A 14,643-nucleotide genomic window follows, 5' to 3' on the forward strand; every position below is an offset into this window, starting at 1 on the left:
CAGAAGAAAAATTTGCTACACCTTTTTCTCAAGTTCTGGTATACCTTTTTCATGCCTTAGCATGAATTAATAGACCATTTTTAATCCAAAGAAAATGTCAGCCCTAAGAAATTTCTCTAGCAGTCAATTTCATATCTAAACATGTCAGTATCACAAGAGAATTTCTATTGGAATTACCCTAAATGTGACCATTTCTGACATCATAAAAGGAATATCACACTTCAATTGAAAATTAAGCTCTCTGAGTACCATATAAGGAAGACTTAAATGTCCTAGGATATCAGGAAAAGTTTTACATTTTCACATGTTTCTGAAGTATAATTATTTTAAAAGGTAAATAATTCAAAGGTAATTATGTCAGAACTGAAAACAAAACCAGGAATAACTCACCTTTATGCATAGGAGTTGATCCATTATTATCACGTTCATTAATATTGATTACTCCATCTTCTATTAATTTCTTAAGCATTTCCAAATCACCCTTAAAGGCAGCCATATGACCTGGAAATGCTAAGGCTATGAATAGAAATTCAGTATTTCAGTAAACACATGAGTTCATTCTATTTTTCTTGACTCAAGCAGTCACACATTTCAGATTTCAATATTAACTCAATTATGATAATGTTATATTGGAATTAGTTTGATTGATGCAATAACAAGTAATAAAAAGGACAATCATAAAGTAAGATTATTATTAATTGTGTAGCCCTTCCACCCCTCAGGACCTCAAACATGCCAAGTAATATTGTACCAGAACTATGCTTAGCTATATTCCATTCTTCCCTCAGGCCACCACAAAACACACGATGGTCATTTTCAACCCTTCACATAAAGACATTTTTGGTCTAAAGTCCTACATTTGCACAGAACACTCACTCTCTGTTTGCAAGGAAGTGAAGAAAGCAAAATAAAGTGGAAGCAGATAAAGTATACATAAGTATGTATACAAACACATACACATATACACATGCCTGTGTAAAAGGGGCTGACCTAGCTCCTAACTACACATTAAATACCTGATAAGATGTTTTTACTGATAACAACTCCAAGATCAGGACCTGAGCCAAAATCAAGAGTTGGATGCTTAACCAACTATGTCACCCAGGTGTCCCTATTCTCATTTTTAAATCTGAAAAGGAAACAGAATAGCCAAAGAATATTAAAAAAAAAATGTTTAATGTTTATTTACTTTGGAGAGAGACAGAGAGATAGAATATGAGCCATAGAGGGGCAGAGAGAGAGGGAGACACAGAATCCAAAGCAGGCTCCAGAATCTGAGCTGTCAGCACACAGCCCAACGTGGGGTTTGAACTCACAAACAGATCATGACCTGAGCTGAAGTCATATGCTTAACTGACTGAGCCACCCAGGCGCCCCAACCAAAGAATATTTTTAAAAGAAAAAGTTAGAGACTTACACTACCTGATTCTAAATCTTACTATATAAAGCTAGAGTAATCAAGGTAGTATTGCCAGATATATCAAATATGGTACATCTATACAATAGAATACTATTGAGCAATAAAAAAGAATGAACTATTAATATAGAGGAATCATTCTCAAAATGGTTCCATTAGAAAATTCAAACTAATCTATAATGACATAAAGCAAATCAGAGGTTGTATGGGGCCTACATCCATACAGTTGAATACTGTTGAACAATAAAAAGGAATGAACTATTAATATACATAACAGGGATGAATCTTAAAATGGTTCTACTAGAAAATTCAAACTTAGGGCACGTGGGTCACTCAGTAGGTTAAACATCTGACTTTGGCTCAGGTCATGATCTCACAGTTCATGAGTTCGAGTCTGGCGTCAGGCCGTCTGTTCTCAGCACAAAGCCTGCTTTGGATCCTCTGTCCCCTTCTCTCTCTCTCTCCCTCCCCTAGCTTGCATTCTCTCTCTCTCTCTCTCAAAAATAAAACATTTAAAAAAGAAAATTCAAACTAATTTATACTAACAGAAAGCAACTAAGTGGGCCAGGGTGAAAAGAGGGGTGAAATATAAAGGGGTATTATAAAAAAAACCTTCAGAGGTGGTGGAAATGTTTTCTATCTTGATTGTGATGGTTTCATAAGTGTATACATCCAAACTCACCTAACAGCACACTAAATGAGTACAGTTTATTACATGTAAATCATACTTAAATAAAATTCATTTTAAAAAAAAGGAGGGGGCGCTTGGGTGGCTCAGTCGGTTGAGAGTCCAACTTCGGCCCAGGTCATGATCTCACGGTTTGTGAGTTCAAGCCCCACGTCGGGCTCTGTGCTGACAGCTCGGGGCCTGGAGCCTGCCTCAGATTGTGTGTCTCCCTCTCTCTCTGCTCCTGCCCTGCTCACACTCTGTCTCTCTCTCAAAAATAAATAAATATTTAAAAAAAATTGTTTTAATAAAAAAAGGATATCCCCTTAAAAATAAATAAATAAATAATAAATAAGAAATTAAATAAGTAAATAAATAAATAAAGGATATCCTCATCAAAGTGAAAAAACAAGCCACAGTGTGAGAGAAAATATCTATATCTGATAAAATTAATAAAGGATTAGAATCTAGACTATATAAAGAACTCAAATTATTTAGAAAAGGGCAAAGAATACAGTTTTTAAAAAGGGAGAAAAGTATAGGCAGGCAATTCATAGAAGAAAAAAACTAGAAGAACCAATAACTTCAGAAGGGTGTTCAACCTCATTCGCAATCAAGAAAATGCAAATCAAAATACAAATTAAACCTTTTCATATCCAATCAGCTGGCAAACATTTTAAAGTCTGACAATATCGAATATCATTTCTCTAAATTCCCATCAAACGTTGCTGATTAGAGTGCAAACTTCTACAAGCACCTGATGAAGAATGTAGCAATGCCTGTTTATACTGACGAAGGGCATATCCCACCAAGCAAACCCTAAAGTAGAATATCACACCTATTTACCCAAACAGGGCTCTTAACTCTCAGTCTTCAGAGAAGACAGGCAGTTCCACCAGCAGCCTCATCCAACAATCCCAATGTGCCATAAAAATATTTTCTATGTGGGCTCTGTGTTAAAAAGGTAGAAAAGCACTTCTCCACAGAATCTCTTATATGTGTATATAAGAAGACACATACAAGAACATTCCCAACCACATTACTATAATAGTGAAAAACAATCTAAATGTCAAATTGGAAAATGGATAAATAATGGTTTTCATAAAATACAATACTATACAAACACTTAAAAAGAATAGGTATATCTATCAGCCTAATAAAAACCCCAAAACATAGTATTTTCTGGAAAAAAGCAAGGAATAGAAGAATGAATACTGTTTTATGTCATTTCCTTAAGATTTTAAGAGAAGTTTCAAAGACTACTAGTCATCCACTAAAATCCCCTTCCTTCAATATTAAGGGAGTTGTAGCTGAGTAAGTCTTTTCAGCTAAATACTGAATTCTCCAGGTTTCCTCACAGCTAGTATGCCCACGTGGCTAAACTTTTGCCAATGGAATTGTTAGCAAAAGTGATGGATACAAATTAGACCTTTAAAATCTCTGGTCCTAACCTTACAGTCTTGCTTCTCCCCACCTCCTACTGAATTAGCTACAACCAGAGAGAGCTAGTTGGAAAGAAAGCCAGTTCTTGAATGACTGCACAGCATAGATTCACTCTCCAATCTGGGCTGTCATATAAATCCTTAAGCTGCTGAATTTTATGATTTCTTTGTTAGAACAGGTTAAGTCTCTTACTCCAAAAACACAGAGTAGTGCATATTTTTGTAAGTACATATACATTAAATATAAAACATGTAGGGACACTGGTGGCTTAGTCAGTCAAGCATACGACTCTTGGTTTCAGCTCAGGTCATGATATTGTGGTTTTATGAGTTAAAGCCCTGTGTCAGACTCTGCACTGGCAGCATGGAGTCCGCTTGGGATTCTATCTGTCTGTCTGTCTCTCTCCTTCTCTCTCTGCCCCTCCCCAATTTGTGCTCTCTCTCAAAATAAATAAACTTAGTTAAAAAAATTAAAATTAAAACCTGTAGAATGGAATTCTAAATTGAAAACAATATATACCTCTGAGAAGGAAGAAAAAGAATGATATGAAGGAGACAGAACCAAGAAACTTTAACTATATGTATAACATTTTATCCTTAAATTAGTGGCATAAAGAATGTTCATCACATTAATCTCTATATATTTCTGCCTAAAATATTTTATAATACCAAAGACAAACTGAATGAATGGGTAGACAATTATAAGTAACATATTTAAATACAACATTTTCCTTATAACTTATTTTCTTTTTCCACTTAATCTACTTATTAAATGCTACCACACTCCAGGTTTATTACTTACTTTCCTGATCTTTTGAATCACTTTGTTCATACTCAGCCCCTTGGATAAACTGCAAAATGTTCTGTTTAAAGAACCTCTGGGCCAAATCCAGTACATTTTCTCCATTATCATTGAAGGCTTTTAGAGCCTGTGTGGTGCTGTTCATTCTACTGAGTAGGAATTTAAAACAGTGAAGGTGGCCTTCCATGGCTGCTAAGTGAACTGTAGGTGAGAGAGAAAAAGAATTTAATTTTTAAATTGACAATAAGATAACTTGAAGAAACAAAGAACAATATTGGCTCTAATCCTCACCAGGAGATGACTGTCCCTTCCCCATGTAACAGGGACATACTGTAAGCAATGGTAACACCTTCTCTGCAAGCCCACAAGTCCTTACTCAGCCTTCAAGTCATGCTAAAGCAACAGACTAAGTGGAGTTACACTTACTGTCAGAGTGCAAAGGCCAGATGAGAGATACCAAAGAGCAAGCCCCAGAACATTTTCTTGAAAAGAGAAATCTCAATTATGCAGCTTATAATTACACGAGAAAATACTTGCTAGGTAAGACAGATGATAGATATATTTATTTTAATGTTTTGGAAAAAAAGGAAGAAATAAACCAAAATAGTCACTATGGGGGCACCTGGTGGCTCAGTCTGTTGAGCGTGTGACTTTGACTCAGGTCATGATCTCACGGTTTGTGATTGCTGCTATCAGTGCACAGCCCACTTTGGATCCTCTGTCCCCCTCTTCTTGCCCCTCCCCTGCTTGCACACTCAAAAATAAACAAACATTAAAAAAAATAGTCACTATGCAAATACGAATGTTATTTTTATCACTATGTATTTTGTCACTTTTCCATAGACATTTACTCTTTTTATTAAAAACAGGAAGACTGGATCAAAACTGCAGACAAAGCGCACATACTGCCTCACCATTTCTACTCTAAATCCTTGAAAACAATAGAAAAGAGACTTTCTGAAGCCAAAAAGATCTAGAAAAACAAACAAGAACTCCAAGAACAGACAAAAAAATGTTAAGGAATCCCTGAAAGAAAATATACTGAAGCAGGCTAAAGGGGAGCCACAACCCAAAATCCACAAAAAAATAAGAATGGTTCTGGGGGATTACAAGCTTAGGGCAGTGACTACGAAGAACAAGAGTGCCTTTACATCTCTGGAGAAGGAAGTATTTGGGCAGCAGCCCAATCAATACGCAAATCTTACCACTGGAGAAGTAAGGCAGCACCGAAATGACCAGTGTAATGCAGGAGAAACAAGATGTAACAACACCCAAAAGAGAAGTTGCTGGCACATGCCATCTACACTTTCTCAGCTGACCTTCCAGGAAAAACACCAAAAAACTCCCCCTAAAATTTGAGAATCCTCTAACAGCTTACTCATCATATATACACATACATGTCTTACAGGCATTTCTAACTTAACACATCAAAAACTCAACTCCTCATCCCTCTTGCACACATTTTCCTTACATAGTTTTCCCCATCTCACTTAATAGGAACTGTCTCTTTTCCATGTAGTTCATGCCCAAGACCCCGGAGCCATCCTTGACTCCTCTTTCTGTCACTCTCTATGTCTAATCAATCAGCAAATCTTTTTTTTTTTTTTAATTTTTTTTTCAACGTTTATTTATTTTTGGGACAGAGAGAGACAGAGCATGAACGGGGGAGGGGCAGAGAGAGAGGGAGACACAGAGGGAAACAGGCTCCAGGCTCTGAGCCATCAGCCCAGAGCCTGACGCGGGGCTCGAACTCCCGGACCGCGAGATCGTGACCTGGCTGAAGTCAGACGCTTAACCGACTGCGCCACCCAGGCGCCCCAATCAATCAGCAAATCTTATTGGCTCTATCTTTACAAAATACACAGACCCCAGTTACTTCTCACAATCTTTGCTGCCTCTGCACTGCTCCAACCAAAGAGCAGCATTAAATTATTATATCAGTCTCACAAGTGGTCTATTTCTCCCCTTGCCATCCCCACACCCACACCCACAATGCAATCTATTATAAACAAAATAGCCAAAATGATGCTCTTAAATGTATTCAGATCATGTCACTGCCGTGCTCAAAATTCTTCAATGGCTCCTGTTACCTCTCTGACCTCATCATCTATTACTCACTCTCTGATATCTGTTCCAACCACACTGACTCACTGTTACTACTTGCTGTTACTCAAATACACTAGGAACACTCCTGCCTCAGGAGCTTTATATTTGCTATCACCTCTTCCTATAATATTCTTTCCCCACGGTAGTCATAAGACCTGCTACCTCAACTCTGCCAGGTGTTTATCCAATTATCACCCCCTCAGTGAAGGCTTCCCTGACCACACTTTTTTAAACTTCATCCTCTTTACTCTCTTCTCTGATTATCCATACACATATCCCTACTTAATATAATTTATATTCTTTTGATTATTGCCTGTCTCCCTCTGACCAGCATCACATGAAGGCAGAGACTTTTGCCTGTTTTGTTTGCTGTGATATCCCCAACACACAAGAGGGACTGACACATAGTAGATGCTCAGGAAATAAATGTTGGATTAATAATTTAAGACAGAGAGGAGCCTGGGTGGCTCAGTCAGTTAAGCATCTGACTTTGGCTCAGGTCATGATCCTGCACTGGGCTCTGTGCTGACAGCTCAGACCCCAGAGCCTGCTTCATATTCTGTGTCTCCCTCTGTCTCTGCCCCTCCCCCCCCAAAAATAAATACACATTTTAAAAACTTAAAACAAAAACAAATAACAATTTAAGATAGAGATTTGAACACAAGCAGTGTATACTAAAGCCACATTCCTAATCTCTATATTATACTATTAAAAAATATACTATATATAGTCATAAATGTTTTTATATGCTTAAAGAAATAAAAGTTGGAATTTTTTAATGAGCAGGCAAAAAGACTTTAACAAATGATCAGGCACATTTAATAAAGAACCAACTAAAAATGAAATTACCCCCTACCTTGTATTACAGAAAAGTCAGTTTCAGGTGGGCTGGTGATCTACATGTGAAAGTGAAATAATAAAATTTCTAGAATATAAAAGAATGTTTTCATGACCAAAGCATAGGGAAAGACTTTTTTTAACAAGATTCAGAAAGGAATAACCATAAAGGAAGAGCTTATTAAACTTGACTACATTAGAGTGAAAACTTCTATTCATCAGAAGATATCTTAAAAGAATGAAAAGGCAAGACAGAATGGAAAAGATATTTAAATAAAAGATATGTGCAACACATAACAGAGAGCTTGTATCTATTATATAGAGAACCCATACAGTTAATTTTTAAACACAGAGAAAACTAAAAAAAAAAAAATAGTCAAAACATTTGAACTGGTACTGCACAAAAGAAAATAATGAGGGGTGCCTGGCTGATTCAGTCAGAAAAGCATGCAGCTCTTGATCTCGGGGTTGTGAGTTCAAGCCCAAGGTTGGGTGTGGAGATTACTTAAAATAAATATATTTTTAAAATTAAAAAAGGACAGCAAACACTAAAAAAAAAAACAACCAAATGGCCATTGAACATATGAAATGATGTTCTGTAATACCAATCAATAATTGTTTTAAATGTAAATAAACTATTAAATACTCCAATCAAAAGATACAGTGTGACTATATGAATTAAAAAAAATAAGACCCATCCAGACACCTGGGTGGCTCAATTAAATGTCCTGACTCTTGATTTCAGCTCAGGTCATGATCTCATGGTTTCCTGAGATTGAGCCCCACGTCCGGGCTGTCAGCACAGAGCCTGCTTAGAATTGTGTCTCTCTCCTCTTTCTTTGTCCCTCCCCCCACTCTCACTCTCTCTCAAAATAAATAAACTTAAAAAAAAAGAAAAGAAAGAACAATCCATCTATATGATGCCTACAAGAAACTCATTTCAGACCTAAAGACACATGCAAACTGAAAGGAAGGGATGAAAAAAGATATTTCACAAACAAATGGAAGCAGAAGAAAGAAAAGCTGAAGTAAAAATCCTTATATCAGACAAAATGATTTTAAAACAAAGACTGTAACAACAAACAAATAAGGACATTACATAATGATAAAAGATCTGTGCAAAAAGAGAATTTAACAACTGTAAATAACTATGCATCCAACACTGGAGCACCTAAATACATAAAGCAAATATGAACAGACATAAATGGAGAAAATGATAGTAATACAATAATAGTAAGGGCCTTTAAAACTCCACTTACATCAATGGATAGATTATCCAGGATGAAAATCACTAAGGAAATAGTGGCTTTGAATAACAGATTAGACCATATGGACTTAACAGATACATACAGAATATTCCACCCCAAAACAGAAAAATACTCATTCATTTCAAGTGCATATGGAATATTCTCTGGGACAGATCATGTCAGGCCACAAAACAAATCTCAATAAATTTAAGAAGACTGAAATCATATCAAGCATTTTTTCCAATTACAATAATATAAAACTAGAAATCAAGCACAAGAGAAAAAAAACAGAAAAAAACACAACATGTGGAGGCTAAACAACCTACTACTCACCAACCAACAGGTCAATGAAGAAATCAAAGAGGAAATCAAAGTATACATGAAGGCAAAAGAGAATGGAAGCATATTGATCAAAAATCTTTGGAATGCAGCAAAAGCAGTTCTAAGAGGTAAGTTTATGGTGATACAGGCCTACCTCAAAAAACAAGAAAAATCTCAAATAAACAATCTAACCTTACACCTAAAGGAACTAGAAAAAGAAAAAAAAGAATACCAAAGATTGCAGAAGGAAGGAAATAATACAGATCAAAGAGGAAACGAATGAAACAGAGACTAAACAATAACAAAAACAACAATAACAGTAAAAGAAAAGATTAATGAAACCAAGGGCTGGTTCTTTGAATAAACAAAACAAAATTGATAAATCTTTTGCCAGAGTTATCAAGAAAAAAATAGAACTCAAATAAATTAAAATCAGAAATAAAACAGGAGAAATAACAACTGACACCACAGAAATACCAAGAAATATAAGAGACTATGAAAGATCATATACCAACAAACTGGACAACCTAAAAATGAAGGATAAATTCCTAGAAACATAAAATCTTCCAAAACTTAAATAGGAAGAAATTAAAAAACTGAGCACACTGTTTACTAGTTAAAAAAAAAAAAAAAAAAAAAAAAAAAGAATTGGTAATAAAAAAAACTCTCAACAGGGGAGCCTGGGTGGCTCAGTTGGTTAAGTATCTGACTTCAATTCAGGTCATGATCTCACAGTTCATGAGTTCGAGACCTGCATTGGGCTCTGTGCTGACAACTCATAGCCTGGAGCCTGTTTTAGATCTTGTGTCTCCCTCTCTCTCTCTGCCCCTCCCCCACTCATGCTCTTTGTCTCTCAAAAATGAATAAACATTTAAAAAAAAAAAAAGCCTCTCAACAAACACATCCAGGATATGAAGGATTTACAAATAAATTCTACCAAACATTTAAGGAAAAGTTAACACCTATTCTTTTCAAAATATTCCAAAAATTCAGAGAGGAAGAAAAACTTCCAAATTTGTTCTTCAAGGCCAGCATTATCCTGATACTAAAATCAGACAAAGATACTACAAAAAAAAAAAAAGATGATGACAATAATGATGATAATGACTACAGGCCCATATCTCTGATAAACATAGATACAAAAATTCTCAACAAAATATTAGAAACTGAATTCAATAATTCACTGAAAAGATCATTCACCACAATAAAATGGGACTTAGTCCAGGGAGCAAAGATGGTTCAATATTCAAAAATCCATCAGTGTGATACAACACATTAACAGGAGGAAGGATAAAAACCATATGGTAATCTCACTAGATCCAGAAAAATCATTTGACAAAATACAACATCCATTCATGATAAAAATTCTAAACAAAGTGGGTAGAGGGAACATACCTCAACATAGTAAAAGCCATATAGACAAAGCTACAGCTAACATCATACTCAATGTTGAAAACCTGACAGCTTTTCCTCTAGATCAGGAATAAAACAAGGATGTCCACTCTCACCACTTGAATTCAACATAGTACTGGAAGTCCTAGCCACAGCAATTAGACAAGAAAAATAAAAGGCATCTAAATCAGTAAGGAAAAAGTTAAATTATCACTATTTGCAAATGACATGACACTATGCATAAAAAAACCCTAAAGATTCCACCAAAAAACTACTATAAGTAATAAATGAAGTCAGTAAAGTGGCAGGTCACAAAATTAATATACAGATATCAGTTGTGTTTCTATATACCAATAATGAAGCAGCACAAAGAGAAATTAAGAGATCAACTCCAGGGGTGCCTGGGTGGCTCATTTGGTTAAGTGGCCAACTTCAGCTCAGGTCATGATCTCATAGTTCGTGAGTTCAAGGCCCGCATCGAGCTCTGTGCTGACAACTCAGAGACTGGAGCCTGCTTCAGATTCGGTGCCTCCCTCTCTAACCTCCCCTGCTCTGTCTCTCATTTTCTCAAAAATAAACATTTAAAAAAATTTTTTTTAATTTCCATCTAAAATTGTACCAAAAAGAATACCTAAGAATAAAGTTAACCAAGGAGGTGAAAGACCTGTACTCTGAAAACCATACATTAAAGAAATTGAAGATGACACATATGAAAACAGACACCAGGCTCACAGACTGGAAGAATTAATATTAATAAAATGTCCATACTACCCAAAATAATCTACAGACTTAACACAATCCCTATCAAAATACCAAGAGTATTTTTCACAAAACTGTAACAAATAATCCTAAAATTTGAATGGAACCATAAAAGACTCTAAAGAGCTGAAGTAATCTGGGAAAACAAGGACAAAGCTACAGATATCACAATCTCAGATTTCAAGAATAACTACAAAGTTACAGCAATAAAAACAGTATGGTACTAGCACAAAAACAGACACATATATCAGTGAAATAGAATAGAGAGTCCTGAAATAAATCCACAATTACTTGGTCAACTAATTTACAACAAAGAAGAATACACAATGGAAAAAAAGACAATCTCTTCAATAAATGGCACTGAGTAAACTGGACAGCTATATACATAATTATGTAATTAGACCACTTTCTTACCCCATACACAAAAATAGACTCAAAATGGATTAAAGAACTAAATGTGAGACCTGAAATCATAAAATTTCTAAAAGAAAACACAGGCAGTAATCTCTTGGACATGGGCCTTAGCAACATATTTATGGATATATCTTCTCATGCCAAAAAAAAAAGCAAAAATAAACTACTGGGACTATACTAAAATAAAAAGCTTTTGCACAGCAAAGGAAACCATCAACAAAACAAAAAGTAACCTACTGAATGGGTGAAGATATTTGCAAATTATATCCAACAAAGGGTTAATATCCAAAATATATAAAGAACTCAACAATAAAAACAGAAATAATCCAATTCAAAATGGCAGAGGATCTCAATAGACATTTTCCCAAAGAAGACATACAGATGCCCAATAGACGCATGAAAAGATGCTCAACATCACTCATCATCAGGGAAATGCAAATCAAAACCACAAGTTTTGGAGAGGATGTGAACAAAAGGGAACTCTCATGTACTATTGGTGTAAAGGTAAACTGGTGCAACTACTGTGAAAAATAGTATAGAGTTTCCTCAAAAAATTAAAAATAGAAATACCATAGGTCTAGTAATTCTACTACTTGGTATTTACCCAAAGGAAATGGAAAAAAAAGTAATTCAAAGGGATATATGCAACCCTATGTTTATGGCAGCCTTATCTATAAGAGCCCAGATATGGAAGCAAGCTAAGTGTCCATACATAGATGAATGGATAAAGAGGAAGTGGTATATATATACAATGGAGTATTACTCAGCCATAAAAAGAATGAGATATTGTAATTTTCCACAAGGATGGAACTAAGGAGTATTATGCTAAGTGACTGAAGTCAGATACAGAAAGACAAATACCATATGATGTCCCTTATATGTGGAATCTAAAAACCAAACAAACCAACAAAAAAAAAAGGAGAGAGGTAGAGAGAGAGAGAGAGAGAGAAAGACATTCATAAATACAAAGAATAAACGGAAGGCTGCCAGAATGAGGAAGGCTTGAAGGGATGGGAGAAACAGGTAAAGGAGATTAAGAGATAGAAACTACCAGTTACAAAATAAATGATGGAGATTAAAAGTACAGCATAAGGAATATAGTCAATAATATTCTAATAATGTTGTATGGTGACGGTGACTACACTCATCATGGTCAACACTGAGTAATATATAGAACTGTCAAATCATTATGTTGTACAACTGACTAATACAGCATGTATGTCAAACATACTTCAATTTAAAAAATGTGAAAAAAAAATTTTAAAGAGAGGTATAGACTTCCAGGAAAAAAAAAAAATGCTGTTCTACATTTTTAATCAAAAAAATGCAAATTATAACCACAATAAAGTATTACACCCAAAAGAATGATTAAAACTAAAAAAAGTAATAACGACAAGTATTAATGAGAGAGTAGAGTAACTCAAAGTCTTAAATACCACTCAACAGTGTATGAACTGATAACAATCACCTTGGAAAGTCAAGTCAGACAAAAAGGAATACCAGTGTATTATTTTATCCCATAGAGTTCAGAAAGAAACAAGTACTAATTTTTATGTTGGAAGTGAGATGAGTAACATTGGAGACTCTTTCTTGGTAACCAAAAAGAGGACATGAAAGAGGCTATTTCTTGATCTGGCTAATGGTTACAGAAAACTACTCATTTGTGAAAATTCAATGAGCTGTGCATTGAAATTGGGTACTTCTGTTTATAGTTCAGTTTAAAAATTTATTTAAAAAAAAGAATAAGAGCAAAACAATTTCCAGATATATAAAAATTGAGAGTCCATACCAACAGATCTTTTCTATATGAACACTAAAGGATGTACTTTGGAAAGAAGCAAAACAATCCCAGAGAGTAGGGTAAAGGGGTGGAAGAGGAGGCCAAGGTACGAGTCAAATTATGAGCATACAGCACACCACGCTAAGAAATCAGAGCTCCATAGCAATCTAAGAAGTTTTTAAGCCAAAAAGTGATTTGAGTGAAGCTATTCAGATATGAACAAGTTTGCCTAGGCTTCCCCCTTCACTTGTTTTGCTACTTAAGATTCTTTTAAGACATAATTCGAGTATAGTTTTTAGTAACCTGCACTCCACTCTGTGACCTATTCCTCTTCTGAATTTCTACAGCACCTCTTAGAGGAAGACAGAGTGTTTAAGGTACAGGTCTCAAATAGCCAGTTAATCGCAGGCTAGCCAACTGCAGTTAGAAAATTAACTCAAATACATGAGTATCTACTATTTATATGATTTTTTTTATAAACAGTAGTCTGGGAAGTGAAGCTGTATGAAGTTAAAAAATAATAACCCTAGCGTCAGGCTCTGAGCTGACAGTGTGGAGTCTGCTTGGGATTCTCTCTCTCTTCCTCTCTCTCTGCCCCTTCCCTGCTCTCTCCCCTCACAAATAAATAGACATTAAAAATAATAATAATAACCCTAGACAGCAGATAAACAAAACAGCTGGTGGGAAGAGTAAATCCAAGTTTAATTTTGCCAATTTCTCTTTTGCTGATACGGTTCCAGAAAAAAAAAAAAAAATCTATCATATGACAGGTATATAACATAGGTGTAAGAGTAAAAAATGTTCATGTCAATGTATTTACTACTTTGGTTTTTGAGGGACTGTTAGAATGATGACAAGCTTAAATCTCTTAAGCACAATCAATCATTTAAAAGTTGCTTTTGTAAAGAATACCTGGAAGGTTTCCATTGTAGTCCACATCTTCTATGCCGCATCCCCATTTAACTAGAAGCTGCAAACAGCCGAGCCTCCCATGAAAAGCTGCATAGTGCACAGGTTTCCATTCTCTCTTATCAGTCACACTGGGATCCTAGAGGTAACATTCACAAGAACTCAGTTTTTTTCCATTTGTAGAAGAAACAATAAGTCAAGCAGCTTAATTCTGCAAATGAAAATTGGAGGCTGTTCTTAAAAATATAAGGCAAACAACAAATTTAATAGAAAAATTTACTACTGATTTAAACATATGAGCTAATAAAATACTAATGAAATTTTATAAAATAGTCTTTTAAAAAAACAATAGCTAGTTTCATAAAAATAGTTTTTAAAAAGGGACTTAAAAAGAACCTGTGTTCTTGACCAATAAAATGAAAGGGATGTACTCAAATGATCCAATCATATCTTTGAGAGCATAAACAAAGAGTTAATGACAAAATAAAAATGCTTAATAGTCCTTTAACTTTTTCTCAACTCTTACCACAATGTCTTCAATATGGTTAGT

General features: G+C 35.1%; 1 protein-coding gene across 1 annotated transcript in view; it reads right to left on the reverse strand.

The window, feature by feature from the left end:
* The window catches only part of ANKRD42 (ankyrin repeat domain 42), a gene marked incomplete at its 5' end in the record, with an annotated part of 72,499 nt that overhangs the window by 36,854 nt on the left and 21,002 nt on the right, over positions 1–14,643 (reverse strand). The window contains 3 exons of the mRNA XM_032595069.1: positions 391–516; positions 4,329–4,529; positions 14,097–14,232. Of these exons, the coding sequence (XP_032450960.1) occupies positions 391–516; positions 4,329–4,529; positions 14,097–14,232 (463 nt within the window). The remainder of the gene's footprint in view (positions 1–390; positions 517–4,328; positions 4,530–14,096; positions 14,233–14,643) is intronic.

This window comes from Lynx canadensis, chromosome D1 (assembly GCF_007474595.2).
Source record: "Lynx canadensis isolate LIC74 chromosome D1, mLynCan4.pri.v2, whole genome shotgun sequence".
NCBI lineage: Eukaryota > Metazoa > Chordata > Mammalia > Carnivora > Felidae > Lynx > Lynx canadensis.